Below are 14,407 nucleotides of genomic sequence, written 5' to 3'. Positions count from 1 at the left end.
AAAAATTATTAAAAATGAATATATGTAAATAGATATCAATTTTAAGTAATTTTTAATAATTAATATAAGTATTCAAAAACCACTTTTTTCACCAAAAAAAATTCGCGGTTATGAATTATTTTTCCCGGTCATAAAGAATGACTCTGAAAATAAATTATTTCATGAAAAATTGAAAGAATTCCCTTTTTTTTAGACGAAACTTTGACTTTTTCCCAAACCCTATAAAAATATTTTAGTTTACTCTAAAAATAATTGAAACTCCAAAATATGTTTATAATACATTTTTTTGAATATCTTTCATTGTAAAATCATTTGGAACTTAAATAGATTTTTTAAAATAAATATTTAATAATTACCTACTATTTTTCCATAGGAAGATTTAAAAAAATTAAAATTTCAAATCCTTTAAACACGAATAATTTTTAAGAATTGCTACTGTAACTAATATTTAAAATTATCGCTTCAACATTTCAATTCAATTATTTTCTAGAAATTTTAACTAAAATATTTCTAAAATTCACTTGTTTACAAGACAATTTTATGAAATTTTAAAGAATTTGAAATTTTTTCAATTTAAATTATATATTTAAAAATATAACTAATTTGAAAAAAATGGGAATAAAAATGTTTCAAAAAACTTTATTCAGAATTTTTAAAATCTTTTAAAATTCAACTTTTCTAAAACTTCAATTTGAAATTTTTTAAAATTCAGTCTATAATAATATTAGTAATATTAATTTAACATTATAAAATATAGAAATAGTTGTTTATGATTAATTGTAAAAAAACGAATTGATATTAATGCAAAATACGGTTTTTTTTAAAATTTATTTTCTAAGAAAAAATAGTTTTATTTATTTTTATTTACTTTATTTATTATTTAAAAATTAATTTTTATAAATTTCGTATCACTTTTGTTCTAATTAGTTCAAATTTTTACCAATTTAAATTTGTTTTGTGATATGATAATATTATTGCAAAAAAAAATTATAAATTGATTTATTTTTCACTATTTTATAGGATGTGAAATTTTTTCTCTTTCAAAATTTTTCGACGCATTTAATTAAAATTATATTTTGTTTAATTATTGTTAGAAATAGAAAGAATTTAAAATTAAATTTAATATTTTTTTTTAAGTCTGTTACGTTGGACAACAAATAAATATAACATTGTTATATTTAATATAATATTAAATATTATATTTATATATATATTAATTAATAATTTTTTTGATGAATAAAATTTATATCATAAATATTGTATGAAAAAAAATTGTGTAAAAGATCTAAAAATAAAAAAAACAAATGAGTACTTTACGAGTGGGAAAAATATGTTAATTTAATTTTATTAAGATTACACAGGCCGACAAAATTTCATCAATTGCATGTTGCCTAAAATGTTATTGCCGATTCTTATAGGATTTTGTCCGTAGAATCCAAATTTGACCTTGAAAATATTGGATTGGCTCTAGTTTTTAAGCAACTTACGTTTCAATACGCAAAATACGCATTTTTGGCATTTTTTGAATGAATGTAAAACCAAATACTGAAACAGTAAATTTGTCCGCATAGGACCAAATTAAAGCTTAAATACTGCTCTTTAATATCCAAAAACAAAAAATTTAATTTATTTACAATTTAACCTTTAATGTCCAATGGGACATACGCTGTTCCATAAACGTATTGAAAATAACATTACTTTTGACCAGGTAAGGCAATTTAAGTAAAAATTAGTCTCTCTGAAGGTTTTTGTGGTCGCTGCTTATAAATCTGCTATGAAATATAAAAATTAAAAATTTCGGACTAATTTTTAAAAATAGTTTACACCTTTATGATAAAAATGCCAAATAAAAAAAAAATTCGCCATATTAAATCCGACATTTTGAATATTAAAATCTGAATACGGATTTCTAAGCAGCGACTACAAATACCCCCAGAGAGACAAATTTTTACTTAAATTGTCTTACCTGGTCAAAAGTAATGTTATTTTCAATACGTTTATGAAACAGCGTATGTTCCATTGGACATTAAAGGTTAAAGTGTATATAAATTAAATTTTTTGTTTTTGGATATTAAAGAGCAGTATTTAAGCTGTAATTTGGCCCTATGCAGACAGATTTACTGTTTCGGTATTTGGTTTTACATTCATTCAAAAAATGCCAAAAATGCGTATTTTGCGTATTGAAACGTAAATTGTTTGAAAACTAGAGCCAATCCAATATTTTCAAGGTCAAATTCGGCTTCTACGGACAAAATCCTATAAGAATTGGCTTCCATTGGTTGGGCAACAAAATTTTGTTGGCCTGTGTTATATTTCGATCGACATTATTAAAATTTGATGTCATTGTTTTCTGGTATAAGGCTGACATGATAAATGTCATACATCATGTCACCGATATTTCAGAGCGAATACGTCTGTTTAAAATAATGCAATATTATTTTTTTCTCCGTATCCATGTGTCTCAAAGGTAAACTGGGTTGTCACAATATAATAATTATAATTGTAATCCCGAGAGTTCAACGAAAATAAGAATATTGTGCGAATTATGACGTTTGCTTTTAAAATCATTCATTGATCATATACCAATTGATATTTTTCATTCCTAATCGCCATTGTCTTCATAACTATAGAAAAAAAACCATTCTTTTTGCAACAATTATTTTAAAACTTCTTTAAAATATCTTTAACAGCACAGTTTTTCTAAGGATATCAAATTGAGACAAAAAACGAATCAAAAGTGTTGCGAAGCAACGTTTTGATTCGTTTTTTGTCTCAATTTGATATCCTTAGAAAAACTATGAACATGTAACTGTTAGATAGGCTACAATTAGGTATAATAATAAAAATTTCTGTTAATAATTAATAATTTGAAAATAATATAAAAAACAATAATAATAATATAAAAATAGTAATAAATAATTAATATAATAATAATATAATATCAATAATGATAGTTCTGATAAAATGTGATAATTTAATAGTGTAACTGTATTAAATTTTACTTCAACGCCTTTTAAAATATTTTCCAATAAAAACTAAGTAGCTTCTAATTGAAACAATGCAATAAATATTATTCCAAACAAAGAATACACAATTTTACTCTCCCATCATAAAAATCAGTTAATATCTTTTTCTCATTTTTGCAAATATCATTCATTATTTAGCAAAAGGAATTAGATGATGAATCTTTTTCTCTCCTCATTTAAAAAAGTCCATTACCAGAAAATTTTCTGAAGAGTCAATAATATAATACATGTACTTTCACCTATAATACTTTGTATATACATCGGTTTTAAAACAATATTGTTAAGTTTCTTTTCCTATAGCAGAATTTTTTTTTTCCACAAAAACGAAAATGGTACCAGGAAAAAATCATAATCACCATTGTAGAAAAAGAAATCATTAGACTTTTTCATGTTAGGAGTAATTACAGAAAAAAATAGTTTCTAAGTTTTCTTATCCATATATCTTTATATGTATGTTATCTATGACGATGACTGTATCGTCATTGCTTTTACTCACAATCGCGCAGTTAATATTATTTCGCCTGGAGGACTATTTTTTAAAGCGAAAGTTTCGTTGACCTTTATTCGGGGATTTTTAATTCCTTTAAGTGATATTCTAAGATTGCAAATAATGGAAAAATTAACTACCATTAATTATAATTGCCATTGATAACTACAATGAACTGTAGCTATCATTGACTCTAACAACCGTTGATTATAATTATAAATTATAACTACTACTACACTACAATAATTTGAGAGACCAAAATGTGGAACAAAGTAAAAAATTGATCTAAATTTTTGTATCAAATTGATGCACTTTAGTATCGATTTGATACTTTCAAGAAAAGTGTGATAATTAATTTTTTTTAAAGACTATTAAAGACAAATCAGACAAATGTTGACTCTTGAAAAATATTTGAAGTTCAATAAAACCAAACATAAGTATTTCAAGAATATATGATTCAACATTTTGTATTAAAGTCGTTATTAAATCAATCATATCATGAACTATAATAGAAATTTAATATATTACATACATTATGACATTGATGTAAGTCTATAATTGAGAGGGTAGGAAGGTCGATATTTATCAAGATATTTATCTGTGCAAGGTTAACGCAGGAGGAGAAAGTTACGAATGCAAATTATTTTTGTGAAATATTCCCATTGTATTTGTAATCATAACATTTTGTTGTTAATTCAACAGTCATTAATCAAATCAATGCAGTTCAACGCGAAATTTTGTCCTGAACAAATATAAATTCTATAAAAAATAGTGCTGAAAGATTTTTAAAAATATTCATATTTCGAATGTGAAAAATGGAGCAGTAAAATAATTCATTTCTTATTTATTATCCTATTTTCTTTACTATTTTACTATTTTTTTTTATTTTATACTTTTACTATTAGTTTATTATTATTATGTTTTTATTTATTTTTTATTTTTTTTAATTTTATAACTTTATTATTTGGTATTCTTGTCTTGTTTCATTTATTTCTTATTGCAGATCAACGTATTTTTCTTTCGATTACTAAAAAATTTGTAAATTTACTAAAATTTGTATTAAAAAAATTTGTATTAAAATATTTGTATAAAAATTTGTATAAAAATATTTATATTAAAATTTGTAAATTACTAAAATTTGTATTAATTATTATTAATGCAATTATTTCATTGAAGAAATATGATGATTCAATAAATTGATATTTGTAAAATTAATACAATTAGAAAAAAAAATTTTGTTAAAGATAAAAAAATAGTTTTCCGGGTTTACAAAATTAAAAAAGGTGATAAATATTGCAACGTTTGTTTACCAAAAAGAAAGAAAAATGGAAATTTTCTTAAGACAATATATATTTATAAGAATGAAAATATCAAATTTATGTGACAATAACTATTTTTTAATTTATGCTTATAAAAAATTTTTTGTACAAAAATTCCGGAGAAAAGGAATTTTGTTGTTTGTATCTTTTTTTTATAAATTATAGTGTAATGAGAAAAACAAGTTTTATGATAAACTTTTTATTATATAGGTATTATTATTATTATTATTATTAATGCACTTGTCCTCAAGGATAGTATTTTTAATTACATTGTTTGAAAAAATTAAGTATATTTATTTAATATTAGGTATAGATTTCGATTTTTTTATAAAAATTTAAAAATTGTGTAAATTATTGATAGATTTTTAACAAAATTTTGTCTATAAATTATTCAAATGTATATTTGGAATGAAACTGTTTACCTGAACGAATTTTTTAAATAAGTTTTTCAATAAAAATTTTTAAATCAATTATTTAATGAAAATAGGTAAACAAATTTTTTAATAATCATTTGTAAACAAATTTTTAAATAAACATTTGCAAAACGAATTTTTTAATAATCATTTGTAAAGAAATTTTCCAATAAATATTTGTAAAACGAATTTTTTATTATAAACATTTGTAAACAAAGTTTTCAATAAATATTTGTGAACAAATTTTTTGATATGAAAATCTGCCAATAAATTTTTTAATAAACATTTAGAATAACGAATCTTTCAATGAACACTTGTAAATAAATTTTTCAATAAAGATTTTTTAATTAAACTTTCTGATAAAAATATCAGAATTTTTCAAGAAACATTTGTAAACGAAGTTGTCAATAAATATTTATTAACAAATTTTTCAGTAAACATTTGGAAATTAATTTTCCAATGAAGACTTTTGTAAAAAAAAATTTCAATGAAGATTTTTTAATTAAACGTTTTGATAAAAATTTGTTAAAAAATGTTTAATATCCTTATAATAAAAAGTGAGAATTGTATTAAATCGCTTAAGTTATTTCTCTGAACAAAAAATGCGATAATTAAATATGTAACCAAAACTGGATATGTCTTTTTGTAATTAAGTTGGTATTTCTAGAGTTACAGTAGAAAATTACTCTCTTCTAAATCTTGTCATGTGAATCATCATAGATTGTGTCAAAGAACAATTTGCACTATTTTTAATCGTATAAAAAGTATATTATATACTTTTTATATTTAATATTTATTATTATTATTAAAATTACAAAATTTTTTATTTTCAAATATAAATTTTTTGAATAAAGAATAAAGAATTCAATTATTTTTAAAAATTTTAATAAAGCCTTCTAAACAATATTCAATTATTTTTTTAAATAGTAAAATCTTTACAAAAATTCAATGATTTTCAAAATAATTTTAATTGAATTCCTCGGAAGAATTTAATTTTTTAAAAAAATTTTTTAACACATTTCGAAAAAATTCAATTTTTTTTATAAAATTTTAATAAATCCTTTAAAAAAAATTCAATTATTTTTATAAACAGTAAAATTATTCGCAATAATTCAATAGTATTTTCATAAATAGTAAAAATCTTTGCAGAAATTTTAATTGAATTCCTTGGATGAATTCAAATATTTTTAAATATTTCCAAAAAATTTTAATTATTTTTATTTAAATACTGAAATTCTTTGCAGGAATTAAATAATTTTTAATCCAATTTAAATAAAATTACACGAAAGAATTTAATTATTTTCAAAAATTTCCATAAAATTAAATTTCAACAAGAATTTAAAATTCTCTAAAAATAATTCAATTATTTTCAAAATATTTTTAAAAAATTCTATAGGAAAATCAAATTACTTTCAATGCAATTTTTAAATATATTCGTTAAAAAAATTGAAAGAATTCAATATTATTTTCAAAAAATAATAAAATTCTTGTGATGAATTCAATTATTTTCAATATTCTTAATTGTAATAAAATTCCTTAAAGAAATTAAATTATTTTCGAAACAACTTTAATTGAATTTCTCGAAAAAATGTCATTATTATCAAATATTTCTATAAAATTCTTCATAACAATTTAATTGCTTCTTGAAATTTTAATAGATTCTTCGAAACATTTCAATTATTTTTATAAATAGTAAAATTCTTCGCAAGAATTCAATTAATTTTATAAATAGTAAAATTCTTTGCAGGAATTCAATTATTTTCAAAACAATTTTAATCGAATTCCTCGGATGTATTCAAATATTTAAAAATATTTCCATAAATTTCAATTATTTCCTAAATTTTAATAAATTCTTCGAAACAATTAAATTATTTTTATTTAAATACTAAAATTCTCTGCAGGAATTAAATTATTTTTAATCAAATTTTATTGAAATTCTTCTTCATAAAATTCAATTGCTTTTAAAATTTTCAATTATTATTTAATTAATTAAATAAAAAATTAAATAATTAAATAATAATTTTTAGTGGTTATTAATATTAATATAAATGAAGTCCATTAATTAATTTAATATTATTTTCTTTAATATTTTGTTCTTGGTGTACCTAATCATTTTTTATATGTCATAATCTCATTCATTATTTTATAATTGGAAATTATTAGTAAAAATTGTTTATTATCAATAAAGCTTTTGATCAATTTAAACGAACAAAATTACGATTAATATAATATATGAATAATTTAATGTTAGTAAAACTAGAAAAGTAATAAAAAAATGCTGTAAAAACAATAAATAAATTTAGAAAATTTAAATAATAGCAATATATTAATTTTTGGGAGTTCAATAATCAGGGGTACCAATTTTTGGCCGTTTTCGGGAATTCCCACTAACCTAAAATCGAAGGAAAATTCGGAAAATCCTTTCATTTAATTCTTAAAATGTTTATATGACTTTATATTGCACTTTAAATTGTAGAAATATTGCAATCATCCCTAAATGTTAATATATCTCTGAAATATTAAAATATTGAGGGTAATATAATTATTGACATTGCTGCAAGTTTTGGTATATTTTTCTAGTTCTCTACAGAACTAAGCCGAATAAAATTCTTAAACTAATATCTTAACTATTCTTTAAATATCTTCTTATAATATAAAAGAAATATTATTGAAACTTACCCATAGTAGATTAAACAAGAAATCTGCCGTTAGGAAATTATTATAGTTAACCTCTTTATCCGTGTTCGCAGATTAAACATTTGGCGACATCTCTTGCTATCATTGAAATAATCCTCACTGACACTGCCTTTACTTATAAACATTTCTATTTATATTGTTATTAAACTTTTACTTAATGTACTCTTGCTTTTTTTTAATTTATTCACTTTTATTTCATGGATTTCATGTAAAAACAACGATGCAAATTTTGAAGAACAACAATGAACAATCTGAAATTGTCGAGAATCGATACCTTTAAATCGATTACCTCACTCGTTGACAACTTCAGTTCGATACAACATTCGATAGTGACGTATTCGATAAATATCCAAGAGGGCCGGGTTTGTTTACGTGTAAAAATATGTTAAATTCAGAAAAATATTTTCCTCATTAACAATAATGAAGTAAAAAATGAAAAACTATCAATTACAGTCATGAATGTAATGAGGTAGTATAATGTGTAAACGTTGTCTTTATCGATTAATAGACACCTCTAACAAAATACATTGACGAAGAGAGGTTATGTCCCATGACATATGCATATAAACATATACTTTCTTCTAATTAAAACATTATCTTTTATTGATAAAAAATAATTATACAGAACAATAGAAAAATGAGGCCAGGAGGAATGTTTGATATTTACGAGTTTGGAAAACGAATTCGCCGATTACTCGACGGCAATTACTCGTATCGAAAAATTTTAGTGCTCTTAATTATTTTTGGAGCAATTCTCCTCTATCTTGGACCACCTTTTGCTCAATGGCTTTTTTCAAGTAATGGCAAACCCATTGAAGGTAAATGTAAACAAAATTTATTCTTAAATTTATTTTATTTATTTTAAACATATATTTATTTTAAATTTATAAACATAACCTCAAAAGAAAAATGAATTTCTTTCAGCTTTTGAAGATCATTGTATGAACGAAAGACTAGCTGGCTTTCATGTCGATATTATGGATTACAATGCAAATGTTCTTCACGATCCTCCGAAAGAAACGGATCATCATTATTTACCTTATATTGGAAATGGTTTTATTGGTGTTCCCATTCTGCCGGAGGCATGGTTTTACATAAAGCACAAAAGAACGTTATCTTTACCTGTTTATTGGCAACCATTAATAACTGCTATTTTACCAGAAAGTAGCTCTTATCGAGAAGCTACTGTCACACATTATACCTCGGGTATCGTTTATAAATATCAGTGCCTTAGAGATGGTTATTATATAGTCTCCCAATACTATGCTCATAGAAGTTTCGATGGTATCCTCGTTCAGGATGTCAAAGTTGTTAATCCCTCAGCATTGTCACAGGAAGTTTTTCTAAAATCTCAAACATCAACACACTGGCCTGATACTCAGATTGAACCTATTAAGTGAGTATTAATCAGGCACCACAGTTGGTACCCTTTTGTCCCCTTTTTTCAATTTTGTTTGACGATTTGTCACCTTTTTCCCCTTTTTTGCTGATTTGTCCCCTTTTTCACATTTTTTCTAATAAAAAATAAAGTTTTTTTTTAAATCTTTTTCAAAGTGTAATCATAAAATTTAGACTCAATGTTATAGAATTCAGTGCGTTTTATTTATGATTTAGATTATTAACACCACAACATAATATAAATATGTTTTTTTATTTTAATGATTTAAATAATATAGATATCGTAAAGAATTTTATAAATTATAAGGTGGTTCATTAAACAGAATGCAGACCTCTAGAAAAATAATTAATTAACATTCAAATAATTCAAATATTATTATTAATTGTTTTTTCTAAAGAAAAACAAAAATTCTATTAAAAAACCTTCAATTTTTTCCATTTCTGACAATAATTTCTTTTTAAATAACTTAATTCTTGAAGAACTATCATAAAATTATAACTTTGAAATTATTCAAGTATTTTATTTATACATTTCAAAATTAATTGAATTTTAAAACAGTTTCGTTTACAATTTTCATAAATAGATGAACTTTAAAAGATTTGAATTTTAAATTTGATAAAATTTCAATTTTGAATGAATTCTGAAATTAGTTAAATTTTTTATAATATATATTTTATTAATTATTAAAAATAATTAATTTATCGAGGAATTTTAGTTAAAAACACTAAAAAAAGTTTGAATTTTGGAGAAGTTTCCAATAATTGCAAAAATTCAATTATTTTCAAAAATAATAAAATTCTTCTCAGAAATTCAATTATATTCAAAAATATAAAGAAATTATCATAAAAATTTCAATTTTCTTTATAAATAATAAAATTCTTCGAAATTCAATTATTTTCAAAAATTTTAATAAAATTCTTGGCAAAATTTCAATTATTTGCAAAAATTTTCCTAAATTCAATTCTTTAAAAAACAATTTTCATAAAATTTTTCGAAAAAAATCAATTATTTAAAAAGATTTTTATAAAATTATTTGCAAAAATTGAATTATTTTTAAAAAATGAATAATTCTTCACAAGAATTCAATTATTATTATAAATAATAAAATTCTTCTCGGGATTTCAATTATTTTTAAAATTTTTAATAAAATTCGTTGCAAGAATTCAATTATTTTCATAAATAATAAAACTCATCCTAGGATTTCAATTATTTTTAGTACAATTTTAAATGTAGGTATTCCTCGAAAAAATGCAATTAATTTAAAATATTTTTTTTAAATTCTTGGAAAGAATAATTTCTGAATAGTGGAAATTTTTGTAAAATTGAATTGTAAGCAAATACATTTGAAAATTCTCAAAAAGTTTTTTTTTAAAATTATTAAAAATAATTGATTTAAAGAAGAACATTATTTTGAGTATCTAATTATTTTTAGAGTGAATCAGAATAAAAGATTTGAATTATTATATGCAAGTTGTATAAACAAATAAATTTTTGTTACCTTTTTGAGGAAAAAAATTCCCCTTTTTTGATAAAAAAAATATTCGAATGAAAAATATATATTCTAATTTGTTTTATTTTTACAGAATTATCTTGGATGGAACAATTTTTGAATTCAATTTGATTTCGGGACATGTGTCATTACCCGAGACAAATAAAATTATTGCTATATCAATTGTTTATAAAACACCGCCGAAGGTTATTCAAGTGAAAGCGAGGGGTTCTTCGAGTTTTGAATATCTCACTAGTATTAAGTTCAGTGAAGCTGTAAATCCAGAACAATATCACGTTGAACGTGACATAATTCAGAAAAAGGCGATAGAAGTAAAATTTCATTTATTTATTACCTATTTATTATTTTATGCTTTATTTATTTTTTAAATTCTATTATTCGAAGAATTGAATTTTCAGTGCTTTTTTCAAATTTCTTATAAAATTATTTAACTTTAGTGTATAATAAAAAGGCCTAATATACAATTTTTAAATGCAGGCAATGAAAAAAGCTTTAATACGACAAGCACGTGGATTGAAGACCGAACACACTAATCACTGGCAAAGTTACTGGTACACTGGCTTCAGAATAAGTGAATCAAAAGCAAAGGGCGCAATCAATGGTCATAAAATTAATTCCACATTGTACTATGTCTTGTCGCAAGTGCCAAGAAGTATTCCAGATGTCGAGAAAGTAGTGTCAAATAGTGAAGGTTGTTACAAAGGTCATCACACATTGTAAGTTTAAATTTTCTTCAAATGTCGAATTAAAAAATAACCTTTTAAAATACTTATTTTAAAATTCATTCAAAAAAATGAAAGTGAAAATGGAAATAAATCCACAAGTTTTCTAAAGTTATTGTGCTTATTCTTGAAATTTAGTTTTTCTTAAATATTTCAAAATTAATTCAATTTTAAAAGAGTTGCGTTTACAACTTTCATAAATAGATAAACTTCAAAAGGTTCAGTTCTAATTTGAAATTTTGTAAACATTCAATTTTTTATAAATTAGTTAAATAATAAAAGTTTCACAGGAATTCTATTATTTACAAATTCTTTATAAATTTCTTCGCAATAATTCAATTATTTTCATAAATAATCCAAATTTTTTTACAGAGATTCAATTATTTTCATAAATAATAAAAAACTTTATAGGTTTACAATTATTTTCATAAATAATAAAACTCGTCGCAGAATTTAAATTATTTTTAATACAAATTTTAGTGGAATTTCTCGAAAGATGTAATTATTCTTAAAAATTTTATTAAAACTCATCAAAGAAATTCAATTACTTTAAAAAGCCTTCCTATAATTTATGGAAATATTTTCAATAGGAAATATTTCCTTCATTTGAACGTTTAAAACTTGTGGATCAGAACTTTGGTAATTTCAAATTCATTTTAGAAATAATTTTTTAGTTTTAAAATTTAAATAAAATCTTCAATTATTCAATTCAATTTGACATTTAAAGTTAATTGTCAAATTATTGTTGCGTGATTGAATTAATTTTTAAGTAAGCAGAAATTTAAGTTTATTTTACATTTGTTTTAAATCATTATAAGCAATTTTTACTCTAACAATTTTTTAATCAATTAGAAATGCGCCGAAATTGTGGGAAGACACTTCTTCGATCGACCAGGTAAACGATGTTGTTCAAGCATGGCTAATAACATTAGAAAAACAAGGTTGTCATCGTCTTACAACCGGAAGTCCCTCCGCCGTTCAACAAGCAATCGTCCTTAGTTTAGGCAGCTTACGATTTACCAATCAACATTTGGAATTCAATATGGAACCTCAATATCTTCACCGCGACTATTTATTCAGGTATATAAATGAATAATTTTATTTATAAATTTTTAATTTTATTTAATTTTATTATATTATTTATTTTATTTTATTTTTAATTTTATTTTTAAAAAAATCTCCATAATTGAAGGTCCCGATCAAAGAACTGATTATATCTTAAAAAATGTTCTTTGATTACAACCCTCGTTAAAAGTAAATCTGAAATTTTATAAATAGAAGCAAAATTAGAATTTTCAAAGTTTAATATTACATAAATTAAAATTATTAACATTAAATTTATTTTGGTTTACGATAATTACGTTTTATGTAATTTTAAAATTTCCCATTGTTCTTTTGGTTATAATTGGAAAATTTAATTTTCAGGAGAATAAGTTATGGAAACATTACACATTTGAATATATCGGTGTCTGTCAATGAAGATAATCGAGCAATTTTGGGAGTGACAATAGATCGCGGTGATAGCGGTTTTTACGCGTGCGACGCTGGTTGTTTAGATGATCCAATTTCCCTTAGTCAAACCTACACGAATTTTCCAGTTAAATTAACGCAACCGTTTACATCTGTTCTTTATATTACATCAGATTATCAACATATTCTCGATCTCCGAAAGACTCTGCATGTTCACACTATTGATGAAGGTAAGGAACAATTTTTAATTATTCTCGAATAAAACATCAAGTTTATATTAATTAAGTAGCAAATGTTACTAATTAAGTAGCAAATATTACAAATTTAGAAGCAAATTATATTAAATTTGTTATTATGCAAATTAAAACATTTTTTATTTTTAAATATTAACTTCAATTTTTGAATAATTGAATAATTGAATTTTTTCGAAAAATATTATAAAATTTTTTTTTAAATTTGAATTCTTTCATGAAATGTTATTAAAATTGTATTAAAAATAATTGAATTTTTGAAAAGGAATTTACTATCTATAAATATAATTAAATAATTAGTTATTAAATTTTTAATAAATTTTTATTAAAGTTTTTATTAAATTTAGTGAATTAGTGTAGTTTGTTAATTTAGTATTAAAAATTAAATTAGTTTTAAAAAGTAAATTAGTATTCAAAAGAGAATTAATTTGTTAATTGTAAAAATATTTTCTCTAATTTAGCACCAGCTCATGATCATCACGTAATTGCGTTACACAAGCACGGACATCAACTTGGAGGTTTACCAACATTCTTTTGGGTAACTATAGGCTTTTTAATAGTCGTCTTTCATCTCTTTCTCTGTAAGTTAATGATCACTGAATATCGGGGACATCAAGATCGACAAAAAGTCCGCTATAATAAACCATAATTCAGTAAACTATGTAAATATTCATTTCACTAAGATGTACATATATATTTTTACGAAAAGAAAAAAAATGGAGAACCAATTGTGATTAACTATTTAGATGAACTAGCGATCTAGAAGTTAGATTTCTTTTCCTCGACATTTATTATAGAAAGAAAAAAATATTAACATATTTAAATATGATAACAAACTACATTCAAATACAAATTCGAAAATAATTCAAAGGAAATTTAGTAATTATAGAAAAAAAATCACTTTCAAATTTTTCATTATTTCGTAATTTACAAAGTAGAATTGTCTTTTGATAAATGAAAAATATTTTTAATATATTTTATTATTAAACTTTACATTATTTTTACTCTTATTATTAGTTTTCATTACTTCAAAAAATAAAAAAATTATTTTATAAAAAATATTTTAAGAAATTTTTCCAATTTTTATTTTTTGGAGAAATGGAAAATTATATA

At 22.2% G+C, this 14,407-nt stretch overlaps 2 protein-coding genes across 2 annotated transcripts in view; one reads left to right on the top strand and one right to left on the bottom strand.

The window, feature by feature from the left end:
- LOC122504569 (serine-rich adhesin for platelets-like) overlaps positions 1 to 8,155 on the bottom strand; it is a 120,560-nt gene extending 112,405 nt beyond the window's left edge. Inside the window, exon 1 of the mRNA XM_043615727.1 lies at positions 7,925 to 8,155. Within this exon, the coding sequence (XP_043471662.1) occupies positions 7,925 to 7,928 (4 nt within the window). The 5' untranslated portion in view covers positions 7,929 to 8,155. The remainder of the gene's footprint in view (positions 1 to 7,924) is intronic.
- A 105-nt stretch (positions 8,156 to 8,260) lies between these two features.
- LOC122504568 (uncharacterized protein KIAA2013 homolog) lies at positions 8,261 to 14,022 on the top strand. The gene is made up of 7 exons (XM_043615725.1): positions 8,261 to 8,760; positions 8,867 to 9,338; positions 10,925 to 11,162; positions 11,329 to 11,567; positions 12,426 to 12,653; positions 12,999 to 13,273; positions 13,756 to 14,022. The coding sequence occupies exons 1-7, from the start codon at positions 8,580 to 8,582 to the stop codon at positions 13,941 to 13,943; spliced, it is 1,821 nt and encodes a 606-aa protein (XP_043471660.1). The 5' UTR covers positions 8,261 to 8,579; the 3' UTR covers positions 13,944 to 14,022.
- Positions 14,023 to 14,407: the final 385 nt, after the last annotated feature.

This window comes from Leptopilina heterotoma, unplaced genomic scaffold, assembly GCF_015476425.1.
Source record: "Leptopilina heterotoma isolate Lh14 unplaced genomic scaffold, ASM1547642v1 Lhet_305, whole genome shotgun sequence".
NCBI lineage: Eukaryota > Metazoa > Arthropoda > Insecta > Hymenoptera > Figitidae > Leptopilina > Leptopilina heterotoma.
The sequence above is the reverse complement of the archived record's forward strand: the minus strand, read 5'-3'. Positions and strand labels throughout refer to the sequence as shown.